Source organism: Nerophis lumbriciformis, linkage group LG05, assembly GCF_033978685.3.
Source record: "Nerophis lumbriciformis linkage group LG05, RoL_Nlum_v2.1, whole genome shotgun sequence".
Classification (NCBI taxonomy): Eukaryota; Metazoa; Chordata; class Actinopteri; order Syngnathiformes; family Syngnathidae; genus Nerophis; species Nerophis lumbriciformis.
The window spans coordinates 21,776,228-21,803,705 of NC_084552.2; the positions used below are offsets into that span (position 1 = coordinate 21,776,228).

Below are 27,478 nucleotides of genomic sequence, written 5' to 3' on the forward strand. Positions count from 1 at the left end.
GTGCCCGCGGGCACCGCGTTGGTGACCCCTGGCTAGTCTCTTACGTGAATGAGCTAAATAATATTATTTGATATTTTACGGTAATGTGTTAATAATTTCACACACAAGTCGCTTCTGAGTATATGAAAAAAACTGCAACTTATAGTCCGAAAAATACGGTACATGTGCACATGTTGACTTGTTTTGTAGGTTTGTATGTTGTGTCGGACTTAGATTAGATCACTCTTTGTGATCACATGAAGGCTTTTTTTTTTTTCCAGAGGATGAATTGAAAGAGTGGTCTGGAATTGACATTGAAGCACTAAGTTCAGACATTAATTGTGAGTAAGGATCCACATACACACTGGCAAAGAAGTGTGAGGCCATTCTCCACCACTCACGTATAGAAGCCATTAACAGTCAATATGCTGAAGTCAGGTATGTCATGAAACAAAAACTGAAACGAGGATCAATGAGCACTTGGTGGCTGCAACACTCCAATCAATGTGAGGAGCTAAAGGAGATCTCACAGCTTGTGGATATTTGTGCTACATTTCAAGCATCAAGTGCAAATTGTGAAATAGGCTCCAGTTTAATGGATTGTATCAAAACAACATCCAGAATTGTGTAAAAGTGACACATTTGGACCAGCTGAAGTGCATAAAATCAAACCAAAAGCAGACGAGGTCACACAAAATCTATCATCCCATGAGAAGTGAAAAGGACAGACGAGAAAAAAGGTGACATTTATTTTCCTGATCAGATTTGTGCTATTACCAATAATTAGAATGTTTTTATTTATAGATATTGATGATGAAATACTGTTATGATGAGGCCAAATACAAATAAAGAAACTATTGTTTTATATTTGGTATGAATTATTGTGTTAATAAAAAATACCCCTTTAGGTCCTCTTTTTTTGTCAGTTACAACTTGTTTAATGAATTTTACGTAACTAATGTGTTGTTGTAGCTTGTTTACTTCAGATACTGTCAGTAATCAATTGTTAAACGTCTTAAGATATACTCGTGGTGTTCCATTTTAGGTCCTATCTTTTTAATCATTTGGGCTATTCAACTGCTGGCCCACGAGTTCACTTCAAAAAACTTGTGAGAGACACATTTTTGCAGCAGAGTCTTAAAAACACTAGAGTGCTGTCATGGAGATGCCCTTTGACTAGCTTTTTTGCAGAAGGTCCTTAAAAAAAAAAGAAAAGCCGAGTACTTCTGTAACTGTGACAAAATACACCAAAATCAAATGTCTACGGTAGAGGATGCTGGTCCCTCTGAATATACAAAATAAGATTGATAGTGAATTATTTGAAAGGTTTGATAGTTCTTAGCTTTATGGAAATGTGACCCCTAAAACAATTTAGTTGAATATTCCTATACTGCAAAGTTCATGTTATTTGTGTTGTAAGTTAGCCAAATCATGTATAATCAAATTAATCTAATATGAATTATTGCTGTAGTTTCATTATTATTGAGTCATGTAATTTGTTATGTCACGTTTTGGATAATGGCATGGCTACATTGTACACGTCTGAGGTTGCTCACATCGGTCCACTGTATGCTCTGGGAGTTTGGGAGTTTGCACATACACAAAACAATTAGAGGGAACATCTTGAAAATAAGGTATTTTTTTAAGTGAAAACAAATTCAAATAATATAATGTTGCATTGTAGCTTCTAGAAGAAGTCAACAAAGTATGACGCTATTTTTAACTTTTATTGCCAATCTTATGCTAACAACCGGCCCAATTCCAACAGGTTTTACCTGCCGTGCAAACACTTTTGTCTTCGTGCTTCCTCAACACTTCCTCATTGTCCGCCAATCCACTTTCAGGCACAACAGTGTGTTTGGAATCATGAGAACAATGAACATCAAATCAAAACAACACAAACTTAAAACACCAGCAGGTCGTTACAGTATGAATGGATATACAGAATATAGCGCGCTATTGGCGAGTGATGCGCCGAAAATGTGGCTGCCGATAAAAGAGTTTGATCACAGAAAACAGTGCTGCCGAAACCAAATGTTGTGATGATGTAAACAAGATGCACGCGATTGTCTGGAGCGTAGTCCGCATGTCTGCGATGTGGACGTAACTATATCCCGGATATACCCGCAGACAGAGATCTAAAAAAAAGTCTCCAGACACCTTGAAACAATCTTAACAAAATACAATGTATAATAAGTAGCAACAATTGAAAATGTAGCAAAATTTAAAATATAATATTATATATGTTAATACCAATTACTAAAAACACAGATTTGTTTTTGAATGTATGTATATCTTTTTTCAGTTATAACTTAGAGGATTTGACCTGGATGTGACAAAGTATGTTTAGTATTTGTATTAGATGGCCATAGCAGTAGCGCTTATGGGATCCCCCGGGCCCCTCAAGAGTACTGTAATCTACTTTAGAATGCACTCACTATATTGAGTGAAACAGGTGTAAAGGTGACAATATGGGTGTGTTTTCATGTTTAGAGAGCTTGAATACAGTAGTGTTGGAAAATGTATTTAGAAGGTCATTAAAAAAAAATTTGTATGCTCTAGGTATATGATATATGATATACAAACCCCGTTTTCATATGAGTTGGGAAACTGTGTTAGATGTAAATATAAACGGAATACAATGATTTGCAAATCCTTTTCAACCCATATTCAATTGAATGCACTACAAAGACAAGATATTTGATGTTCAAACTCATAAACTTTATTTTTTTTTGCAAATAATAATTAACTTAGAATTTCATGGCTGCAACACATGCCAAAGTAGTTGGGAAAGGGCAAGTTCACCACTGTGTTACATGGCCTTTCCTTTTAACAACACTCAGTAAACGTTTGGGAACTGAGGAGACACATTTTTCAGGTGGAATTATTTCCCATTCTTGCTTGATGTACAGTTTAAGTTGTTCAACAGTCAGGGGGTCTCCGTTGTGGTATTTTAGGCTTCATAATGCGCTACACAGTTTCAATGGGAGACAGGTCTGGACTACAGGCAGGCCAGTCTAGTACCCGCACTCTTTTACTATGAAGCCACTTTGATGTAACACGTGGCTCAGCATTGTCTTGCTGAAATAAGCAGGGGCGTCCATGGTAACGTTGCTTGGATGGCAACATATGTTGCTCCAAAACCTGTATGTACCTTTCAGCATTAATGGCGCCTTCACAGATGTGTAAGTTATCCATGTCTTGGGCACTAATACACCCCCATACCATCACAGATGCTGGCTTTTCAACTTTGCGCCTATAACAATCTGGATGGTTCTTTTCCTCTTTGGTCCGGAGGACACGACGTCCACAGTTTCCAAAAACAACTTGAAATGTGGACTCGTCAGACCACAGAACACTTTTCCACTTTGTATCAGTCCATCTTAGATGAGCTCAGGCCCAGCGAAGCCGACGGCGTTTCTGGGTGTTGTTGATAAACGGTTTTCGCCTTGCATGGGAGAGTTTTAACTTGCACTTACAGATGTAGCGACCAACTGTAGTTACTGACAGTGGGTTTCTGAAGTGTTCCTGAACCCATGTGGTGATATCCTTTACACACTGATGTCGCTTGTTGATGCAGTACAGCCTGAGGGATCGAAGGTCACGGGCTTAGCTGCTTTTGTGCAGTGATTTCTCCAGATTCTCAGAACCCTTTGATGATATTACGGACCGTAGATGGTGAAATCCCTAAATTCCTTGCAATAGCTGGTTGAGAAAGGTTTTTCTTAAACTGTTCAACAATTGCTCACGCATTTGTTGACAAAGTGGTGACCCTCGCCCCATCCTTGTTTGTGAATGACTGAGCATTTCATGGAATCTACTTTTATACCCAATCATGGCACCCACGTGTTCCCAATTTGCCTGTTCACCTGTGGGATGTTCCAAATAAGTGTTTGATGAGCATTCCTCAACTTTCTCAGTATTTATTGCCACCTTTCCCAACATCTTTGTCACGTGTTGCTGGCATCAAATTCTAAAGTTAATGATTATTTGCAAAAAAAAAATGTTTATCAGTTTGAACATCAAATATGTTGTCTTTGTAGCATATTCAACTGAATATGGGTTGAAAATTATTCGCAAATCATTGTATTCCGTTTATATTTACATCTAACACAATTTCCCAACTCATATGGAAACGGGGTTTGTATATATTAATTATAGTCATACCAAAGACTATAAAAAGGGGCCCATTACCTCCCTGCTTGGCACTCAGCATCAAGGGCTGGAATTGCGGGTTAAATCACCAAAATGATACCCGAGCGCGGCCACCGCTGCTGCTCACTGCTCCCCTCACCTCCCGGGGGGTGGAGCAAGGTGATGGGTCAAATGCAGAGGTTAATTTCACCACACCTAGTGTGTGTGTGACTCTGTGGTACTTTAACTTTAATAATCCAATAACAATACTTTGCAGAAAATTAATTTACCAGGGTCAAAACCAATTAGCTGCAATAAACAAAGGACGACTGTAGGCTTATAAAAAGGCTATACAACCAATATTTAAAGACTCATTTTTGTGTTTTGGTTCATCATTTGTATTAACTTTTCATCTTTTTCGCATTGCATGATAGCCCTGTAGCTCTATTTGTCCATTTTCGCTGGCGGGTGGGTTTCAGAGCTTTAAAAAAAAAAACCTTTGGATCGTCAATTGGACATCCCCTCTTGACCTTGTTCTCCGGGCAGACGAGGTGGTTGACGTGGTCATGACGAGCCCGCAGAGCCTGCTATTTAAATGTTCAAATCGTCGGCGATCATCTTAATTTAATTGTGGCAGCCAAAACCGTGATCATGAATGAAATACAACAATTGTGCAGCCCTATGTCAGACACAGCCCTGCCTGGCTCGCTGTGCTCACAGAGTCAAAAAACCACAACGTTTGTGTACTGGTGTGCTCAGGTGGTGGACCTTTACTGGGGCGTGGACCCAGAGGAGTGGGACAGTCCAGAGCTGCAGCGGCTCCGGATGAAGCTTCTGGAGGAATGTCTGAAGACGTCAGCGGGACCATGCTTCGTTGTAAGTACTAAACTTTATTCCTCCATGGTCTATATGCAAAACAAGCTACATTGACCCAAGCCTGAATGAGTTATGTGAGAGCAGCTGCAAGGAGGGTGAGAGCGACACGTTTTTAGGTAGGAGAAAGGGGCAGAGATGACAGGTGGAGTAATGGATGTTGAATTATTTAAATGCAGCAGATCTTTTTCTGGAGGTTTAAATTGAGGTGAGAGATCACAAGGAGAGGTAATGCATTATGGCTAAAACAGCAAACTGCCACTGCCGAGAGCATAATCTTTGTTTTGCATTTACACCTTTGTTCTTCCCAGTAAATGCCTTGCATAGTGATAGTAGTTTAAAAAAAAACATTCAACATGAACCTTGACACAGCAGCGGCATAAAGTCTCCTACAATCAACTGTAAGGTAGAAACAACACCACACATGTCTTCATCATAAACTTTACCAAAAAATAAAACAGCACTCGTTTGGTGGCTGCAGGATTAGGTCTCTGCTTTTTGCGGACGATGTGGCTTCATCTGGCCAGGATCTTCAGCTCTCGTTGGGTCGGTTCGCAGCTGTGTGTGAAGCGACTGGAAAATCAGCACTTTCAAGTCCGAGTCCAAGGTTCTCGCCTGAATAAGGGTGGAGTGCCATCTACGGGTTGGGGAGGAGATGCTGCCCCGAGTAGAGGAGTTCAAGTACCTCAAAGGTATTGTTCACAAGTGAGGGAAGAGTGGATCGTGAGATTGGCAGGTGGATCGGTGCAATGTCTGCAGTGATGCGGACAATATATGGGTCCGTCACGGTGAAAAAAGAGCTAAGCCGGGAGGCAAAGCTCTCAATTTACCGGTCGATCTACGTCCCTATCCTCACCTCTGGCCGAAATGAGTTTCCTCCGTTGAGTGGCGGGGTTCTCCTTTAGGGATATGGTGAGAAGCTCTGTCATTCGGGAGGAGCTCAAAGTAAAGCCGCTGCTCCTCCACATTGAGAGGAGCCAGATGAGGTGGTTCGGAAATCTGGTCAGAATGCCCCCCCAAACGCCTCCCTGGGGAGGTGTTTAGGGCGCATCAGAACGGTAAGAAACCACGGTAAGAGACTACGGGGAAGACCCAGGACCCTGCTGGCCTGGGAGCGCCTTGGGAAGAGCTGAATGAAGTTGCTGGGGAGAGGAAAGTTAGGCTGCTGCCCCCTTCGGATAAGCAGAAGAAGATGGATGGATGGATGGAACCGCACTGCTCAAAGTAAAGCCGCTGCTCCTCCACATCGAGAGGAGCCAGATAAGTTGGTTCGGGCATCTGGTCAGGATGCCACCCGAACGCCTCCCGAGGGAGGTGTTTAGGGCACGTCCGACCGGTAAGAGGCCACAGGGAAAACCCAGGACACGTTGAGAAGACTGTCTCCCGGCTGGCCTGGGAACGCTTCGGGATCCCCTGGGAGGAGCTGGACGAAGTGGCTGGAGAGAGGGAAGTCTGGACTTCTCTGCTTAGGCTGCTGCCCCCTTCGGATAAGCGGAAGAAGATGGATGGATGGAACCGCACTGCTTAAGCTGGAAAGTAGGCTAAAAGGAACAAATATGGAAATAAATAAGCATCGTACAAAACGCAACCCTCACATTGCCAAGAAAGCACGCCTTTTAAGAATGTAGGGGAAGATGCAAGGCACTTGGCACGCGCTAGCTGCGAAATCGACATCAATTTAAATGAAGAACCGAAAGAAACCTAAGTACTTGATGTAAACGCATGAAGGAACTGGACAAATACTGAAGATTACGTCATCACAACAACAAGGAAAATGAAAGATAGAACTCACAAACAAAGAATGATTCAGTCTGATAGAATCCTTGAAAGAAGCCATCAATGATGACATAGATCTAGACACTTTTATTTTCCAAAATGAACTGCTTATATAATACAATTATACTGCGATAACATTAAATAGGACCATGATTAATTATTCTTTCACCTCAAGAGCAAAAGCATGCATTAATGTTTTAACAAAATCAAGCAATATACAGTCGTTCATTAATTTATCATTAATATATTGAGTGCCTCTTCAAGGAATACATTGGTTCTGCTTAATATATATCCAACATTAATTTATTAATTATGCAATGTTTGTTAGAATATTACTGCAGTATTTGCTTGTTCATTTTTAATCTCTGCTTTTTTTTTTTAATTTGTTTTTTTTAATGATCAAATCCACCTTATTCACACTTCTGTTATAAAGGCGGAACTGTCACGTTCGCCATGATTTGGTTTTGCTTATACAGAGATAGGGCTGCGTGTAAGATTAATTAAGTCTTTATGAATTAATCATCTCCGATGAGGCTGCAATGTACAATAAAAAGTAGCGGAAGGGAACCATGCGACTCGTTGCTAAATAAGACACTGAGTAAAAATAGCAGGAAGCAGACAACACAAAACTATAAGCAATCTGGTGTTCGGTTGCATGAAGTTGTGTAATAATAATGGACTAGATTTGTACAGCTCTTTTCTAAACACCTAAAACACTTTAGAGTGAGACCCATTATTCTTTAGCTCTTAATGCACACATTGATGGTGGTAAGGTGGTGGAACGAGGTTAACCACCAAACATTCACTCACATTCATACACTAGTGTGGGAGGCAAGGTGGCTGAAGTGTCTTGCCAAAGGGCACAACAGCAGTGACTAGGATGCGAGAAGCTAGATTTAGTCCAGGAACCCTGACATGAACAAATCACACGCATGACAAACCCAATAAATTGGCGCTGTCTACTTTAACGGACTAATTACAAAATGAACGACGGCAGTGCACCGTTCCCTACACAGAGTCAAGGGACGTCATTAAAAATTAAAACAGAAAACCGATGTAATGAAATAAAATCACTCAACGGGAAATAATGGCAGAAACAGACAATAAAGCAGCCATGTGGAACATGACAGGAACAGCATAGTATGTAGGCAGTACAGAACCAAATGAGCTGGCTGGCCTTATGGATAGACCTTTAGCACAACAAGAACAATGATGGAAGAGTCAAAAAACAAAAACTAAAAGTGACTCTTACTGTAGATGTGTCTCACAGTACTGTGTTTGAAAATTAAAACATTCTTCAGCCTATAGCAGACCTGGGCATTCTGCGGCCCGCAGGCCCTTTGTACGTCCCTGTGAGGCCCGCGTGAGGCCAATCATAAATTACAAAATACATTTTAAAAAGTATCTATCTCGAGTGTGCAATACAACGGTGCTGCTTTTGTTTTGAAAAGCGTTATTTGTATTACTTCCGTGTGGACGTATGCTCGTGCGCGATTGTGAGTGAATGTGAACAGCTGCAATCACAAATTACAAAATAAATTTAAAATAACATCTATGTCGTGCGTGCAATACAACTGTGCTGTTTTTATTTTGAAAAGTGTTGTTTATGGGCGTATGTCCGGGTGTAACCTGTGAGTGAAGGTGCCCAGCGACAAGTGATGCCCGGTTATTCCCGAGACGCTAATAAAAGAAAAGTTGATGACGAATGGCGTGTTTTCAACAAGACATGGACTGCCAAGTATTTCTTTACAGAAATTAAAGGTAAAGCCGTGTGCTTAATTTGTGGTACACAGGTTGCTGTGTTTAAAGAATGTAGTGTAACGACCTGCTGAAGTTGATGTTGTGTTCTTGAGTTGCGGAAATGAGGAGTGAGGATGGACGTGCGTGTGGAAGGAACCAGATAAGTTGAGCTGTGTTAGTATAGGTTGCTCAATAAAAGTTTAAAAAGAGCGTCAGACTTGGTGTGCACTTCTTCTGGACGCTACAATTGGTGTCAGAAGTAAAACTTTGCGCATACTGCCGCTGCTTGTGTGAGCATACTGCGCTGCTTGTGTGCTCAGCCTGCTACGTCATCGGGAGGTACGTGCCACGATGTTTCCTGGCGACTTTGTCAAGATTGAACGGGAGGGGAAGGACATTGAGTGGGGACTTAAGGTGCCGGCAGCGACTGCAGATGTCTGTGTGAATCCCGGACGTGAGGAGCTCGCCGCCAAGAGAGAGAGAGGGAGGGACGAGAGAGGCAGGGTCTACAGGTGCAACGCACGCTGCTTGGCATGGGGAAATTCCGCCCTCAATGAAGACTCCCAAGTTTGATGGCAAGGCGAACTGGGAGGCATTTCATCCCACTTCTGACACCAATTGTAGCGTCCAGAAGAAGTGCACACAAAGTCTGACGCTCTTTTTAAACTTTTATTGAGCAACCTATACAAACACAGCTCAACTTAGCTCGTTCTTTCCACACGCACGTCTATCCTCACTCCTCATTTCCGCAACAACTTCTTCGCCAATCACCTTAAAGGCATGCTACGTTCACAACAAAGAGGATGCAGGATAAAGTGACAGAAATTGAAATGTTTGCATTATATTATACATCAGGAAGTGTTGTGTTAAAAATAAAACCATCAAAAGCCATCTGCTTTTGTATAAAGATAAGTTAGGTTAAATGAAAATATTATTATTATTATTATTTATCTTACAGTATATCAGAAATAATTTGAGCAAAATTTTATTGAAATATTGTCGGTGTGGCCCTCCAGCAGTGCTCGGGTTGCTCATGCGGCCTTCGGTAAAAATTAATTGCCCACCCCTGGCCTATAGCCTAGTTCAGATGAATTAAAGAGAGACATGCGAGACAGACCACTTGTACTATGGTGTGCAGTATATTTTTTAGTCTGATCTTAATTTTTATGTAATTTGGAGTTGTTAATAAAGATATATATATATATATATATATATATATGAATGTATATATATATATATATGAATGTATATATATATATATATGAATATATATATATATATGTATATATATATGAATATATATATGAATATATATATATATATATATATATATATATATATGAATATATATATGAATATATATATATATATATATGAATATATATATATATGTGTATATATGTATATATGTATGTGTATATATATATATATATATATATATGTATGTGTATATATATATATATGTATGTGTATATATGTATGTGTGTATATATATATATATATATATATATATATATATGTATGTGTATATATATATATATGTGTATGTGTATGTATATATATATATATATATATATATGTGTGTGTATATATATATATATATATATATGTGTGTATATATATATATATGTGTGTGTGTATATATATATATATATATATATATTCATATATTTATATATATGTGTATATATATATGTATATGTATATATATATGTATATATGTGTGTATATATATATATGTGTATATGTGTATATATATGTATATATATATATATATATGTATGTAAATATATATATGTATGTAAATATATATATATATATGTATGTAAATATATATATATACATCCATTTTTGTGTGTGTGTATGTATGTATACAGTAGAAGCCAAAAATTTGTGTTTTCTTTATTTTCATGACTATTTACTGTCACTGAAGGCATCAAAACTATGAATGAACACATGTGGAGTCATGTACTTAACAAAAAAAGGTGAAATAACTGAAAACATGTTTTATATTCTAGTTTCTTCAAAATAGCCACCCTTTGCTCTGATTACTTTTTCGCACACTCTTGGCATTCTCTCGATGAGCGAAATAAAAATGTTAATCGTTTGACAGCCTTAAAGATTACACTAGTTTGCCTCGTCACCTATAACAAAAAGTTAAGATGTGGATCCTTAAAAAGGTTCATTATGTCTTCTCGTTCATACGCTTTTACTGTCAGGTAAATATTGTTTGACTAAAAAAAAAATTTAGAAGTTGGTGGATGTGGCTGTGTTCAGATAGCTTAACATATATTGACCTACTCTCGATTTTTTTAGTACAACATGTAAAAAATAGCCCTCTGCATCCCTGAGTTTTTCAGTATGCAGCCCTTGGTAGAAAGACTTTGGCATAAGCTAGCTATCTGTTGCCACATACTCTTTTCATCCCTCCATTAAAGGATGGTGATACCTAAACACAGCAAGTGTCAACATGTTGAATGAATAATCCCTAACAGACATGGCGAAGGGTGCTACCTCCTTCTACTTTTCGGAATTGCGTGAATGTAATCATGTGATGTTCCTTAATGTAACTTTGTTAAGCATATCCAAAAGAAATAAACAATGACTATAACCATGACCACATTGTGAAACTACATAATCGTCATTATACTGCATCTTATTTTGTTCGTGCCAAGCCTTTGCTGGCCGTCGTTACAAAATGTGACATCACAAATAAAACACATGTTTTTAAAGTAATTACCGTATTTTTCGGACTATAAGTCGCAGTTTTTTTCATAGTTTGGCCGGGCTCCAGTGCGACTTGTATATGTTTTTTTCCTTCTTTATTATGCATTTTCGGCAGGTGCGACTTATACTCCGGTGCGACTTATACTCCGAAAAATATGGTACCTGTTTTTTTAACCCTCCTTTAAAAAGAGAAGACAGTTATGTCAAAACAATGCTGATGTCTTATAAAAAGCAGCCAAAAAACATAACCTTTTTGAGACATACAAAAGTGTGACTGATTATTGCAGTGTGTACAGTACATTTGGACAGATGAAGTACCGTATTTTTTGGACCATTGGGCGCACCGGATTATAAGGCGTACTGCCGATGATCGGGTCTATTGAGGTCTTTTTTCATACAAAAGGCGCACCGGATTATAAGGCGCATTAAAGGAGTCATATTATGATTTTTTTCTAAATGTAAAACACTTCCTTGTGGTCTACATAACATGTAATGGTGGTTCTTTGGTCAAAATGTTGCATAGATTATGTTTTACAGATCATCTTCAAGTCGCTTTCTGATAGTCTCTTCAGGATGCGCCGTTTTGTGGGCGGTCTTATTTACGTGGCTCACCTTCGGCAGCGTCTTCTCCCCGTCATTTTTGTTGTAGCGGTGTAGCGTGCAAGGACGGGAGTGGAAGAAGTGTCAAAAGATGGAGCTAACTGTTTTAATGACATTCAGACTTTACTTCAATCAATAACGGAGCAGCATCTTCTCATCCGTGGCTCACTATTGCAACAATGCCGGAAATGTGTCCTGTGAAAAAACGTCCGACCGGAACTCTCTAATAGCTAAGTTCTGCGGATAAATTATGTAAACTCACTACTCTGGTAGTTTTTAGCGCTTCCATAGCGAGATATAAGTTAGAACTAGAGATGTCCGATAATATCAGCCTGCCTATAAATGCCTTAAAATGTAATATCGGAAATTATCGGTATCGTTTTTTTAATTATCGGTATCGTTTGTTTTTGTTTGTTTTTTTCTTTTTATTAAATCAACATAAAAAACACAAGATACACTTACAATTAGTGCACCAACCCAAAAAACCTCCCTCCCCCATTTACACTCATTCACACAAAAGGGTTGTTTCTTTCTGTTATTAATATTCTGGTTCCTACATTATATATCAATACAGTCTGCAAGGGATACAGTCCGTAAGCACACATGATTGTGCGTGCTGCTGGTCCACTAATAGTACTAACCTTTAACAGTTAATTTTACTCATTTTCATTAATTACTAGTTTCAATGTAACTATTTTTATATTGTTTTACTTTATTTTTTATTCAAGAAAATGTTTTTAATTTATTTCTTATTTTATTTTATTTTTTATTTTTTTAAAGTACCTTATCTTCACCATACCTGGTTGTCCAAATTAGGCATAATAATGTGTTAATTCCACGACTGTATATATCGGTATCTGTAATTAAAGAGTTGGACAATATCGGATATCGGCAAAAAGCCATTATCGGACATCCCTAGTTAGAACTTTACACTACTTTATATTATAAATGACAGCAGCAGAGGGTGAATGCCCCATAACAAGAAGATAGTGAAAAAGAGGAAACTTATCGACTACGGAATCGGCACAGACTACAGTGGCGGACGTGTGCAAATTTTTAGTACTTATGCAGATCTCAAATACACATCAGCAGGTACCAGAAGGTAAGAAAAGTTGGTTTTGCATAATATTGTGAAACAAAACTCCAGATAATGTGTGCTAATGAGTGCCATTTTGTGGTCCTTATACACAAACTATAGTAATACTTGTATCTCTGACTACGGTAGCCGTAATGGGCCAACAATCCATCAAGTGGTGCGGCTTTAAAGTCATACTGAAACATTTTGACAGATTTTTGAGTGCCGTGTGTAATGTTCTATATTTTCAATGGAACTTTTAAAGTTTTGGTGTTGTTTACTGGCGTCATATTGCAGTCTACACGTATCTCTTATGTGTGACTGCCATCTACTGGTCACACTTATCATTACACCATGGACCAAATAAAATTGCTTCGAGGTCGGTAAGCACAACCAGATTTATTCCGTACATTAGGCGCACTGTCGATTTTTGAGAAAATGAAAGGATTTTTAAATGCGCCTTATAGTCCGAAAAATACGGTACACGAGTTTACTAAGGTCAACACTTAGCCTGAAATTGAGTCCAACACTTACTACAGCTACATGTAAATATCCTTAAAATTTAAATTGCCACAAATAATGACTTTTTTTGCCTGTTGTGCTCTTCAGAGCCCCAACAGATCACATTGAAAGAACAGGTAATACAAACCGGCCGCCATCAGGCTAAAAGTCAAGTTGAAAAGAAGCGGCGCAATCTTACCTTTTGTGCTCCCGGCCTGCTGTTGTTGTTTAAGCCACACTGATTCCATTCATGGCAGTCAGCCCACAATCTCACCAGTTTAACCTCACCTGACCCTGAGTGTCTGCACGTCACATCGGGGAAAAAATAGGCATGAAAGAAGCAAAACATAGTTCCATTTTGTCATTGTATTCGCCTTTGTGCATCCGTTGTTGCCATGGAGCTGAGAACGAGGTGTTCACAACTTTCTCTTCACCCATGGGTGCCTCGGCAGTGCTCATCATGCCACGTCGGGCTGCCTAAACTTTTGATGGTGTAGATGTCACATTATGTCGAACATTGGAGCATTTATTCCCATCTGAGAGCATCAGAACACCAACATCAGGACCAGTTATTGCTGAATCTCTAAATAAATGCCAAATACCGTATTCTCCGGACCATAGGGCGCACCGGATTATAAGGCGCACTGCCGATGTATGGTCTATTTTTTTTATCTTTTTTCATATTATAAGGCGGATTATAAGGCGCATTAAAGAAGTCATTTTTTTTTTTTTTTTTTCTAAATGTAAAACACTTCCTTGTGGTCTACATAACATGTAATGGTGATTCTTTGGTCAAAATATTGCATAGATGATGTTTTACAGATCATCTTCAAGCCGCTTTCTGACAGTCTCTTCCGGATACGCCGTTTTGTGGGCGGTCTTATTTACGTGGCTCACCTTCGGCCGCATTTTCTCCCCGTCATCTTTGTTGTAGCGGTGTAGCGTGCAAGGACGGGGGTGGAAGAAGTGTCAAAAGATGGAGCTAACTGTTTTAATGACATTCAGACTTTACTTAAATAAATAACGGAGCAGCTTCTCCTCATTCGGAAACAACAACACTAAAAATGTGTCTTGTGAAAAAACGTCCAACCGGAACTCTAATGACTTAGGTGAATAATGTAAACTCACTACATGTTTTAGCACTTTCATGGCGAGTTTACTGACAGATATACAGTAAGTAAGAACTTTACACTACTTTGTATTAGAAATGGCAGCAGCGGAGGATGAATGTCCCATAAGTAGATAGAGAAAAAGAAGAAGCGTACCAACTACTTATGCAGATCCCAAAAACAGATCAGCAGGGTACCAGAAGGTAAGAAAAGTTGCTTTTGCTTAATATTGCAAAACAAAACGCCAGATAATGTCTTACCTTATACACACACTACAATTATACTCGTATGTTGAAGCACAGTACAATCCATCAAGCGGTGCGGCTTCATAGCTTACCAAAGTCGTACTAAAACATTTTTGATAGATTTTTGAGCGCCGTGGGTAGTAATGTTCTATATTTTCAATGGAACATTTAAAATGTTGGTGTTGTTTACTTGAGACATATTGCCACCATAGTGCAGCCTACACTTATCTCTTATCTTTGACTGCCATCTACTGGTCACACTTATCATTACACCATGTACCAAATAAAATAGCTTTAGATGGGTAAGCTCAACCAAACTTATTCTTTACATTAGGCGCACCGGGTTATAAGGCGCACAAGGTTTTCAAGGTTCAAGGTTCAAGGTTCAACTTTAATGTCCCCACGGGGAAATTTGTCTTGGGCACAGTGCATCATTGCTTTCTTAACATACCCAAAAACAACAGAACAAAAACACAAGCACAGACACAACCACAACCAGACAACTAACATTTAAACATCAGAACATGGAGCTTGATAGACATAGGTGGCACTTTGATGTAGGCATAAAATATACAGTATGGAGATAAAGATAAAGTACCAGTGTGCATTGCACTAGAGCTCATGGATAAAGTGCTGTGTGCTAAAGTGCTTAGTTCTAAAGTGCTATGTGCTACAGTGCTATGTGCTAAAGTGCTATGTGCTAAAAAAGTGCTAACCTATGTATTAACATTCTATTGCACATTGTTGGTAAGCTTAATGGAGGCTGGGACAAATGATAATTTAAGGCGGTTAGATTTGCATAGTGGGACCCGGAGTCTTCTCCCTGATGGCAGGGTTCCATATTCAGGGAAGAGTGGGTGTTGTGAGTTGGAAATCATTTTCTTAGCTTTTTTCCTAACTGCCTGCTCATAGATGCTCTGTATAGGCTCATATTCTTTCCTCCCTACGATTTTCATTGCCGTTTTATGCATGCCGGCCAGTTTGCTTTTTAGCTTAACGGTTAGGTTGCCGAACCATGAGGTGATCCCATATCTAATGATGCTCTCTACAATGGCACGGTAGAAAATCATCATGATGTGGCTGCTTACGCCGTACAATCTTAATCTTCGCAAAAAATATAGACTCTGTTGCAGTCTATTGCACAGTTTGTCAATATGTGTCTTCCAGCAGAGAAGTTTATCAATATGAACCCTTAAATATTTATATGAGGATACCTGGGTTTTGAGTTTTGAGGGGAAAAAAAAAGATTTTAAGTCTGCCTTATGTCCGGAAAATATGGTATTATGTAGTGTCGTTTTTATTAGTTGTAGCTTTTGCAATTGTGCTCGAGCTGAAAGTTGTTGTGTTGTAATTTATGATATTGTCTTGTCGCATTTGCATTTGGTAAGACCTTTGGTATGACCTTCCGTAGGTATCCGCCATTTTTGTTTTGATGACACCACAGACAGGCAGACAGACTTAACGTTTAACGTCCTTTTCGTAAAAAATGCTAAACGTCATATAAAGTCTGCCGTTTTTTAAATCCAATATTTTCGTTTTTCAAGAATCAATAAAATCGATACATTGTCTTTTAAATCTGTTCTATCGATACCTATCTTCCGGAAGACCAACTTGCCGAGCACAGATCGATATACTTTAAAAAATAGGACTATAAATCGATCTGTACTGTATCGGTTAATCGTTACACCCCTATCATTTACATACCAAATAATATATTGTGAAATGTATTGTTATCTCAGGAGGCTGCAATATATATCGCATATAGATTTTAGGCCATATCCCCCATCGTACATACCATGTGTTTCCACTAAAATCAAATCAGTATTCCCACATAAACGTGTTCAGCCGTGAAAAAACGCAATTTAGAGCACTTCATGTGCTGTGGTCTAAATTTCCTGTTCAATACCACCAAAATAAAACTTAAACCAATAATGTAAATAATCCATAAAAGATGAAATTACCACAAAGTTTGTGCATGAGCCTTGAAATCCAATAGTCTTAAGTCTCCAAAGAGACATCCAGCTGTTAAATCAGAACCATTTAGAGCTACAAACACACACAAGTCTGCATGTGACATACCTGGACAGGGGCGGGCTTTTCTGTAATCTGTCAATAAAGATCGTTTCCATGGCAATTGCAGGGGTTGGCATGGTGATGGTAAGCATGACAATGAGCCACGACTTTCTTTTTTCTTCTTCTACTCACCTTTTCAGCTTTCCAACGGTCTCAAATTCTCAGCCCCCCCATTAAAAAAAAAAAAAAAAAAAAAAAAACACTTGATAATTGCCTCAAGGACGCATCTCAGCCTCGCCACTTTCAATTGTGCGTTTTCTTCCATCTACTCGTGCAATGGAATAGCTGGAGATAGAGTAGCCTTTATTTGTGTTAGGGTTGATATAAGTCTAACATGATCGGTTCAGGAAGTATGACCCCTGAGTGGAATATGATCTAGCAGCATTCCAAAAATTCATTGAGGGTTCTGTTTGAGCAGTAAGCATGAGTTAGATGTCACGTTGTGCAGCCATTGCTTCTTCAGAGAGTTGTTTGTGGCTCCAGGTGGGCAGAGCATGTAGCAGATCGATAGATACAGCAGGCAGTCTATTTTGTTGATTGATGGAGCAAGGGATTGTTTGTTAATTCATACTGTAGTTCCAGATATACGTGCACACGATAACTTAGTTGCCCATCCCATAGGACTCATAATGAAAACTGCGCATAGTCTGAAAATAAATCCTGAAAGGACAAAGACTTGGACTCTTTTTGGCCCGTTTTCTTCAGTGCCAACCAGTGCTCTTACAAACTCAGATTATTTTGTGCATTGTTGCGTCACAGCTGATTTATTCCTTCAGGATTGTGTGCAACATAGACGCACGTCATTGAGGATGCTGTCCAACAGACCTTGATTTGACGTGTTGCCCGCATCTGCTCTTGCTGCGACTGCCAAGGCAACCAGGACCAGCCCGACCTGGCATGGCTCTGAGGCGCCACTGCCACCAGTGTTGCAAGCATAATTTTCCTTTTCAGTCCTGCGCCTTGGAGTTTAGTGGATTTTCCCTGAGGCTGCGAGTGTGCTCCGACACGGGAAATAAAGATCAACCAGTCGTGAAGTGGAAAGGTTGTCCTTGAATGTGGCGGATGGAGCACATCAAGGAATAGCCCAGATAATACTAAATTAGCTGTCAAAAGTTTGCGCCAAAGACAGGACAAGAGATTTGCTGTGTAAAGATGAAGACATGGGTGGTGATGATTAGAATACTAAACTAATGGGCCCACACACGCTATCTTTACACATCTACATCCCAGTATTTAACTACTGTATTAGGTTTCGGGCCAGTCTTTTTACACATAAAGAAAATCTGCTCATGTTCTTAAGAGTTTAAAATGGAGACATTAATCATTTCATGCATTAAGACTTTTTTTTTAATAATGCCCAGACCAAAATTGATTTGCCATTTTCCAATGACGGAGCAAAAAGCATACAGTTTTTAAAAAAAGACTAAAACCGAACAACAAAAATATTCCTGTCAAATTGGAAAAAGGCCAGAAGCAAGTTCAGCACTGCTTGTTTCTCTTTGTTTTCTGTCATGACGTGGAGTAATTATCATAGTTAATCACACACTTAGTAAATAGTGCATACACACATTGGTAGACGTCCTAACGGTGCTGAAAACACTTTAACACCTACTCAGTAGCCTAGTGGTTAGAGTGTCCGCCCTGAGATCGGTAGGTTGTGAGTTCAAACCCCGGCCGAGTCATACCAAAGACTATAAAAATGGGACCCATTACCTCCCTGCTTGGCACTCAGCATCAAGGGTTGGAATTGGGGGTTAAATCACCAAAAATGATTCCCGGGCGCGGCACCGCTGCTGCCCACTGCTTCTCTCACCTCCCAGGGGGTGAACAAGGGGATGAGTCAAATGCAGAGGACAAATTTCACCACACCCAGTGTGTGTGACAATCATTGGTACTTTAACTTAACAGCGCTGCAGATAGATGGTATTGTATACTTTTCCATGCCACTGACTGATTATTTGCCTGGCTAATCTGTTCTTGTCCCATCTCACTTTCTTCAGGGTTTGGTAGGAGAGAAGTATGGCAGCATCCGAGTGCCTGGTGAGGTGGAATCAGCTGAGTTTGAGATGATCTTGGATGCAGCGGTAGAGGCTGGGCTGGACACACACATCTTGGACGAGTGGTACTGCAGGGATGAAAACTCTGTACCACCCGCATACTACCTCAAACCTAAAGCCCAAATGCTCAAGAATTACCAGAACTCTGTGAGTGTATCAATGAAAGAGGTTGCAGGTTACCCCATATAGCGTTGGTCGACTTGCCTGCCTTTGCGATGTTTTGCTTCTCATTTCTTCGTCTTAAACTTTGTGTTATACCAGAAAGTGCATAAAAAAGTTCACTTCGAAATTCTAATATTCAGTCAAGCAGTTCTGCATGCATCCCCTTTCTGCAGTCATTTCTCAGTGTGACACAAGTCTGCAGGGTAAATTCAATCTGTCCTTTCCCTGCCTGCCATCCAACTTAGATGGAGTCCAGCGGGGCAGCCAAGACCAAGAATGACAAGGCCTGGAGGAAAGTGTCTGAGGAGATCAAGCGGATTTTCCGTACGGCAGTGCTGCAGCTTCAAGAGAAGGGGACAATGCAGGGCACTGAGGCTAAGAAATTCCTTTGCTCTGGTTAGTTTCAGGTCTGCATTTTCCATGTCAGAGCATGCATCTTATTCTTATTAATCACTGTTGTCTGACAGTAGCTTGCCAATTACAATGTTTTGTTGCAAAGGGATAAACAACAGTCAATAATAAAAACTTGAATCAGGGGATATTCTTTAGTGTAAGAAAAATGTTATACTCCTTAATTGAGCTCCTATAAGGACAATGTTTTGCTTTCACACTTGTGTCTCTGGGATCAAATTAGCAGGCTCGTGTGTGAACTAAACTACACAAGAGATGCTGGTAGACTCTTTGTGGGGAGCCTCTTTTACCCTTCAGTCGCGCCGTTATCAACTTTGGCTCCAATTAAAGGAAGCTCGGGGGAAATCAATGTAATCGCTGGCAAAAGGGTTACTAAAGCTTCTCAGATTATCGCCTGAAAGAAATCTACATCTGTTAGACTTCTATCTAAGGAAGATGTCGAGCATTATACTCAAGCTGCATCTTAATCAGCTTACTATTGACAGCTTAGGAAAATAGTATCCATTTAGTTTAGGTTTCCACATGCAATTTGTCAGTGTGTACTAAAGTGACAAATAAGATGATGTTATTTTTTTGTTTCTCTCATTTTAGCGTTGGAGGATGAATTAGACTTTGCCCTTGGGAAACAAACTCCTGCCTTTCTCAGGAAATGTGTTTGCTACATACGCAAAATCTCAAACTTTGACCGTTTCGCCAAACTCCCGGAGATGTCCCGCTACATGGACATTGTGGTGAGCGGTGACCGCATCATGCGCAACCAGGAAGCCTACGAGCGCCTGTTGAAGGTGCGGGATGAGTTTATACCAACAGTGGTGGCGGCGTCCAACCTTCGTGTTTACTCCTCTGTCACACATTGCGACATGAAACTAGGCTACTCCCAGGAAGTGGAGAGCCATTATGTTGAGGGTCTGTGCAAACAGTTCTACGAGGACATGGTGGATATTATTCAGGCCACAGTCCAGCAGAACTTTGACACAGAGACTGACCCACTGTATGATGAAATCCTGCAGCACTTGTCCCTTTGCAAAGCCTACGCAGCATTGTATGAATATAAAACTGAATTCTTAGATTACCTGCAGGAGTACATTTTACCATCTAAGGGGAGTAGGATGAGTCCGCTTGTGGTGCACGGAGGACCCTGCACAGGAAAAACTTTGCTGCTTTCGGAAGTTGCCAAACAGGTAAGATCACTCAGTCTAGTGTTAGTATCGATTCAACAAAATATGTGGTGTGATGCAACCTTAAACCTCTGTCCACATTGTTGTTTTTCAGGCCTACATGTGGCTGCAGAAAGAGATGGGCCCTGAAACTGACCCAGTGGTCATTGTCCGTTTCATTGGCTCAAGTCAGCCCTCTACAGACTTGCGCACCCTCCTCCAGAGCATCTGTGAACAGATTGCAATAAATTATCGCTGCTTGATTCACTTTTTGCCTAACAAGATCCAGGAGATGAGGGAGCTCCTGATCAACCTTCTTGGGGAATCCTCCTTTCACAGGCCTTTGGTCATCGTACTGGATGCCTTGGAGCAGCTGTCAGATGCCGACGATGCCCGGAAACTCTGGTGGCTCCCCATACACCTCCCTCGGACAGTCCGCATTGTCATCTCAACATTGCCCAATAAACATGGCATTCTGCAGAAGCTCCGACATAGCATCCATGATGAGGACTATTATGTAGAATTAACCCAGAGAGACCGCAAGGTTTGCAGCCAGACGTTAAAGCAACAGTTACTTGATGTGAAGAGAAAGGTCACCTCAGGCCAGCAGATCTATGTCAACGAGGCTCTAGCCAAGTGTACATTGCCAATGTTTGTCAATTTAATCTACAGAGAGGTTGTCCACTGGAAGTCCCACAAAGATGTTGATGAAAAGTCTCTGTGCTCCACTGTTCATGAAAGCATAGAACAGCTGTTCTATTCAGTAGAGAATAAGTTGGGCCAAAGATTTGTCTTTAGAGCATTAGGATATATCACCATGGCTAAGGCAGGGTTAACTGAAGTTGAGTTAGAGGATATCTTATCCCTGGATAACATAGTTCTTGGTGATGTTATAGTTGCATCTTACCTCAAAAATCCCTTGAGGATCTCTTGTGATTTGGTAGCGAGGCTCAAAGAGGAGCTGGAAGGTTATCTAGTGGAACGTCAGGTACGCAATGTCACCCTGATGGTCTGGGCCAACAGACATCTTCATCTCATTGCCCAGAAACTGTACCTAAGCAACGAGGAGGATGTCCATCAAATGCACAGCCTACTAGCGGAGTACTTTCTGGGGGCATGGTCAGGGGGCAGAAAGAAGATTTTTACATATGACAACAATCATTTCACTTCCCAAAATATATCACACCACAAAAACCCCCACCATCAACAATCCCATGAGAAAACATCATCTGACAAGTACTCTTATGACAGGCAAACACCTGAGCAACCTTGGGTCTTTCAGTGCAACCTACTGGAGCCTGACATTTTTTTTGTCAACCACAGGAAGATGACAGAGTTGGTGTTCCACCTCACCAGAAGTGGGCGCACTGATGATCTCATGTTTGGCGTCATTATGAACTTTAGCTGGCTCTACACAATGATCAAGATTGGCCAATTTGATAAGGCCTTGAACGATATTGACTTGGCATACAGTTACACGCAAGAAAAAGAACTGAAGTTTCTATCCACCACTCTCAGCAGCATCAAGGTAAAAGTCTTGAAAAACCCAGCATCCCTCTCGGCAGAACTGCAGCAAAGGCTTTTGCCAGTTGTCACCTCCTTGCCCAAACTTCGACACCTCCTTCTGGAGTGCGACAAGGATGGTCCCAAGTACTGCTCAATTGTGCCTCTGCACTCCTCGATGGATGTCACGTACAGTCCAGAGAGACTTCCTTTGTGCTCAAGTTACATGCAGATTGTGGAGATCCTGCCCACCCTAGCCCCAAACATCGTCCTTGTAGCGCTTGAAGATGGGTCTGTCAGCACGTGGGATGTCGAGAGCAGACAACTGCTACGACAGATCGACACAGCCAAATCTGTTGTGCTGGGAATCAGACTAACCAGTGATGAAAAATATCTTGTTGTGGCTACCACTAAAAACACACTTCTAATCTATGATAATCATAAATCCTGCCTTTTATCAGAGGTTGAAATCAAGGGGTCCAAACACGGTGGCATCACTGGTGGAGTGGCCTTCATCAATGGCTTCACTTTGTCCACTCACCATGCTTTAGCTTGGCTTGAGGCCAGTAAAGACGTCAACGTCATCGACTTACTTTACGGCTGGCCTCTCTATCAGTTCCATTGCTGGTACGAGGTGACGTGTGTCCAGTGCTCTCCAGATGGAATGTATGCTTTCTGTGGTCAGTACCTCAACACTGCATCCATCTTTCATCTAGGAAATGGCGACAAGTTGGCCACTGTTACATCTGAGTTTTCTGGAGGTTTTGTCAAGTCAATCCTTGTCCTGGACACTCTCAACCAAATGGTGATGACTGACAATGAGGGTAGTCTCTCAGTATGGAACACTAAAGAAATCACCAACCCACGATTGATGGAGGATTATGACTGCAGAGGAGATGATAGTGAAGTGCTGAGCATTGAGCTGTCTGAAGACCAGCGCTCAATTCTCTTATGCAAGGCCAGAAGTATTGAGGTTCTAGATACAAAAGTGTGGAAAATGGTGGAGAAGTTTAAAGCCAAACGTAGCGAACGCTTTGTCGCTGCAGTTCTCTCCAAAAACGGACAAAGCATTGTGGCCTCAATGGAGAACACCTCTTCCATCTTTGTGTGGAGAAGGGACAGCGGGCAATGCATGGCCAGCCTGATTGAGATATCAGGGGCCATTGTCAAACTCATCAAATCAGTTCACCACAATCTGCTCCTTTCTGTTGCAAGCAGTGGAGTGCTGTCTGTTTGGGACATTGATATCATCACAGCAATGTCTAATATTGACAAAACAGGAAAGAAGATCCAAACATTGCAGTTGTCTGGCAGAGAGGATTATGTGTTTACAATGGATGGATCAGAAGCAGTCCATAAGTGGAATTTTGGCACTGGATTTATAGAGACTGTCTTCAAGCATGAGGGCATAGTGGAGAATTGTGTGCTAACCTCCTCAGGTGATCTAATGGTAACTTCAGATGACAAGTGCAGTCAGTACATTTGGCAAACCAACTCTGGGGAGAACATATTTCGCATCAACGGACAGAGAATATCCCAGTTGCTAATCACCCACAATGACCAGTTTGTTGTTTCCCTTTGTGAGCAAAATGCCTCAAGGGTTTGGAGACTTGCCACAGGACACAAGGTGTGCAACATCTTGGTCACCCTCCAGAACGCATTGATCACTACAGCCAACACATTTCTTGTAGGAACCTCCAAAAACAAGCTCCTTGCTGTCAGCTTGTGGTCAGGCAGCGTATCCAAAAAATTTGTTTGTGATGATGGCATCACTATCGTCAGTTTCAAACTTATCCCTGACTGCCCCGACTGCGTCGTGTTCATCACATCCACAGAGACCGTTTTCATCTGGAGTGTGGCGGATGAGGCCGTTTGCAGGCGTGTCCAGTTGCCGGCCAACTTCCTCAAAAATCTTGAGGATTTCCAGATCTCACCCAATGGCAAACAAGGTATTGTGTCCAAAGGTGACGAGAATATTAATGTGCTGGACCTGCACAGCGGGAAACTGAGGCTTGTTCATGCTGCCGGTATAATCTGGCGTCAGAAATTATCACGAGACGGCCGCTATCTCGTATATGTTTGCTTTCGCAACTGTGATGAGGACGACGAAGCCGGCGTTGTTTCCAATTTGATTGTGATGCGCCTTGCTGACGGTAAAAGCATTGGCACATGCTCTTTATATAAGACGCCCACTTTCCTTTCACTCTCTCAAAGAGCTTTGAACATCATCATTGGCTTTGAGGATGGCAGCATTGGCACATACACTGTGGTGGACCGTGTAGATGCTGCGCTCAAGATCAAAATAGCCACCTCCAACAGCCGCCAGATAGTCAACAATGCTTCACAGAAAGTGCGGCCCAAATGTGGCAATCATTCCTTTAAGAGTGTCGCTGACTGCATTTGGAGGGAATCAACAGAAGTCTTCTCCAGGGACAGCCCAATCAATGTGTCTGACTCCGGTGAAGGTGAGTCTACTACGCCAACGAAAAAGGCAGAGTTGCTGCAGTGAGCGTGTGGGGAATTTAGAAAAAAAATTGGAATGGCGGAGCGATGCCGGGACTTTTGAGGGGGGAAGTTATGGTGGACTCTTGTTTACAGCCACATTATTCAGCTGCAAATTTCAGGCGTGTGTCGGACTATTTAAACGCTACACTCAAAAGATATATTATCTAGCTGTCACGCTGTTTTGGTTGGTTTTACATTCAGATGGTTGGGGAAAATAACACATGAAGGAAAACTAATTCTATGTGATATGAGTTTGCCGTTAATGTGTCCTTTTTGCATTTGAAGAACAAACGTATCTTTCAAATGTATCAGTGACAGAACATTGTCCAAGCCATTCCAGTCACCTTTGCCACTTTCATTGTACAATATGTTCATTTACATCGTAGGCCATAGGGTTACATCATTTGGTATGTACAAAAAAAAAACTGTATGTGCATAGCTCTTTTTGGCTGCTGCAATTTGTGCAACTCCTTAAAATGTTATTGTGCTTAATGCAATCAAAGTGAGTGCCTGGAATTTCTAAATGTCCTTTATGTGCAGACCACAAGATTTATGAAAAAGCAGGGAATTTGTAAACACAGTATACACACACACATACACACACAGGAGTGACAGGTTGCTCCTTGTGACAACAGTTGTTTTGCCTGCAGTTCCATCATCGTGTGAGGTGAGCTGTATGTTTGAAAAGGGGAACACCACTAAGGAGCAAACAGTGTAGCAGAGCACCATGCACAGGCACGCCTTAATCAGTGTACTTGCTTTAGGTCTAGTGGAGTTAGTGTTCACAAGTCGATAAGACAACAGAACAATGTTGTAAGTCCATTTGGCCCTGTGAATATACAGTATATTTAGAGGTTTAGACACTAGGTGGAAGCACTTTATTGGTGGTTTGTGAGCAAATATTAGATTTATTCCTGTATGGAGTATGGTGTTAGTTGTTTTAGCTGATCTGGAGTTGTCTTAACACAGTTTTCAAACAGGATTTGCCTACGGTAACACAAGAGGACGTCCAGGTACTTTGTCCTGCCTTTATTATTGTTGCAAAGACTAAACAAGAAAAGGAGATGTCTACACGATTTGTGGACAAATAATACATTTATTGTAAACTGTACTTTTAACTGTACCTTTGACAAAAATGCCTTTGTTATGCAGTTTGACATACATCTTGGTCAGGGGTGTCCAAAGTTATTTTTCTGCCGGCAGCTCGTTTTTTTATAAGTTATAAAAATGAAATATATTAATAAAGATGACACAAAGCTAATATTATGCTAGCATTATCCTGCTCAGTGGCTTTGTGGTTAGAGTGTCCGCCCTGAGACTGGAAGGTCGTGAGTTCAAAGTGAGTCATACCAAAGACTATAAAAATGGGACCCATTGCCTCCCTGCATCAAGGGTTGGAATTGGGGGTTAAATCACCAAAAATGATTCCCGAGCGCGGCCACCGCTGCTGCTCATTGCTCCGCTCACCTCCCAGGGGGTGAACTTGGGGATGGGTCAAATGCAGAGGATAATTTCACTACACCTATCGTCGGGACTTTAACTTTTATTATATGGATTGGTTTATTGGTTGTAGTGTCTTTAATGAACAACAACTATCAAAGTGGTCCTGGGTGGAAACATTTTGGAAACCCCTGATCTTAGCAGTTAAAGAGAGCCCACATAACTCAACATTGTTAGGATCAGGTCCAGCTGTGATTAAGTACTGTAATGTTGACCTGGGACTAAGCCACACACACCCTCCTCTCAAAGGGCTAATCCACCTTCTATGTTGACTCAGTTTAAGATGATGGCCCTTGGTTCCTTTCAAACAAGGTAGCAGCATCAAGCTTTAAAATATTCCCTGGATTCTCTCAATAAAGTTTACGATATCACGTAATTGCCAAAGTCCCCATCTAAGTTGTGTTTATTTTGTTTAATGAGGCTTGTAGTGCAACGGTATTGTTACGAAATGGTTTCAATGTTGAACTGTATTTTTTGTTCATGATATACAAAATGTGTTATTGTTTTAAAAAAAAAAACGGAAAAAAAGAAGAGTCCTCTGCTAATATATTGGAATGCCAATTTTAAGCGTTATTTGAATGTGGCCACGTGGAAGCCAGTAAACAGTATTATTTGTACGTTAAGGTAACTTGAATGACTTTTAACAACTTCTATGTTTGCAACTCCTAGTTGACAATATGGTGATGAATGTTTATAATGGTATTCTTTGTACTGATTACCTGTTTAGAGATTTATATTTTCATAAATGTTGTACTTATACTTTGTTACAGAGTTGTTTTACCGGGACTCAAGCGGGAAAAGAAGCTTTCGTTTGAAGCAATATGAAACTCGTGTGTATGCATTGTTTGTATGGAACATTTTAATGTAATAAAATGGTTCACTTTTTTTTTGCGTCCACGTCGTCGCCGTTTATTGACATTGTGATCGTGTGTCAAAGTGTTGCTGTGTACATTTTTGTTGTCAGCACAATAACAAATGACGCACTCACTGATCTGATAGGCCAGTAATTGCTTCTCCCCGCTTGACGACTAACGCCGGACAAGCGTGGTGAATATGTCTCCAAAAATGGCTGACATTATTGTCATTGTAATTAGGCAATGTATGCAGAGTGCACCTGAGCACACACACACAAATGCCTGTTGCACTGGGCTGCTGTTTTAATTTCCCAGTGGTGTGGGACTAAGCCAATATGTGAGTGTCCTGTCTCCACGGCAACATCAGGTCCACGGCGGTGACAAACTTGGCCACGCCCTTCATTCTAACGACAGTGGGCTCGTGTCTTCTCGGACCGCCTGACGTTTTTATGACAACCGGCCTGGGCTCGACTCCCACCTCGCACACATTCCACCTG

At 40.8% G+C, this 27,478-nt stretch overlaps 1 protein-coding gene across 3 annotated transcripts in view; it reads left to right on the top strand.

The window, feature by feature from the left end:
- The window catches only part of nwd2 (NACHT and WD repeat domain containing 2), a 144,659-nt gene that overhangs the window by 44,938 nt on the left and 72,243 nt on the right, over positions 1-27,478 (top strand). For 2 of the 3 annotated variants that reach the window (XM_061961108.1, XM_061961110.2), the window contains exons 4-8: positions 4,873-4,989; positions 18,833-19,036; positions 19,297-19,447; positions 20,054-20,643; positions 20,735-24,587. In XM_061961108.1, the coding sequence (XP_061817092.1) occupies positions 4,873-4,989; positions 18,833-19,036; positions 19,297-19,447; positions 20,054-20,643; positions 20,735-24,587 (4,915 nt within the window). Of the gene's footprint in view, positions 1-4,872; positions 4,990-18,832; positions 19,037-19,296; positions 19,448-20,053; positions 20,644-20,734; positions 24,588-26,897; positions 27,013-27,478 lie in introns of those variants that run through there. The other variant, XM_061961111.1, reaches the window with a different exon arrangement.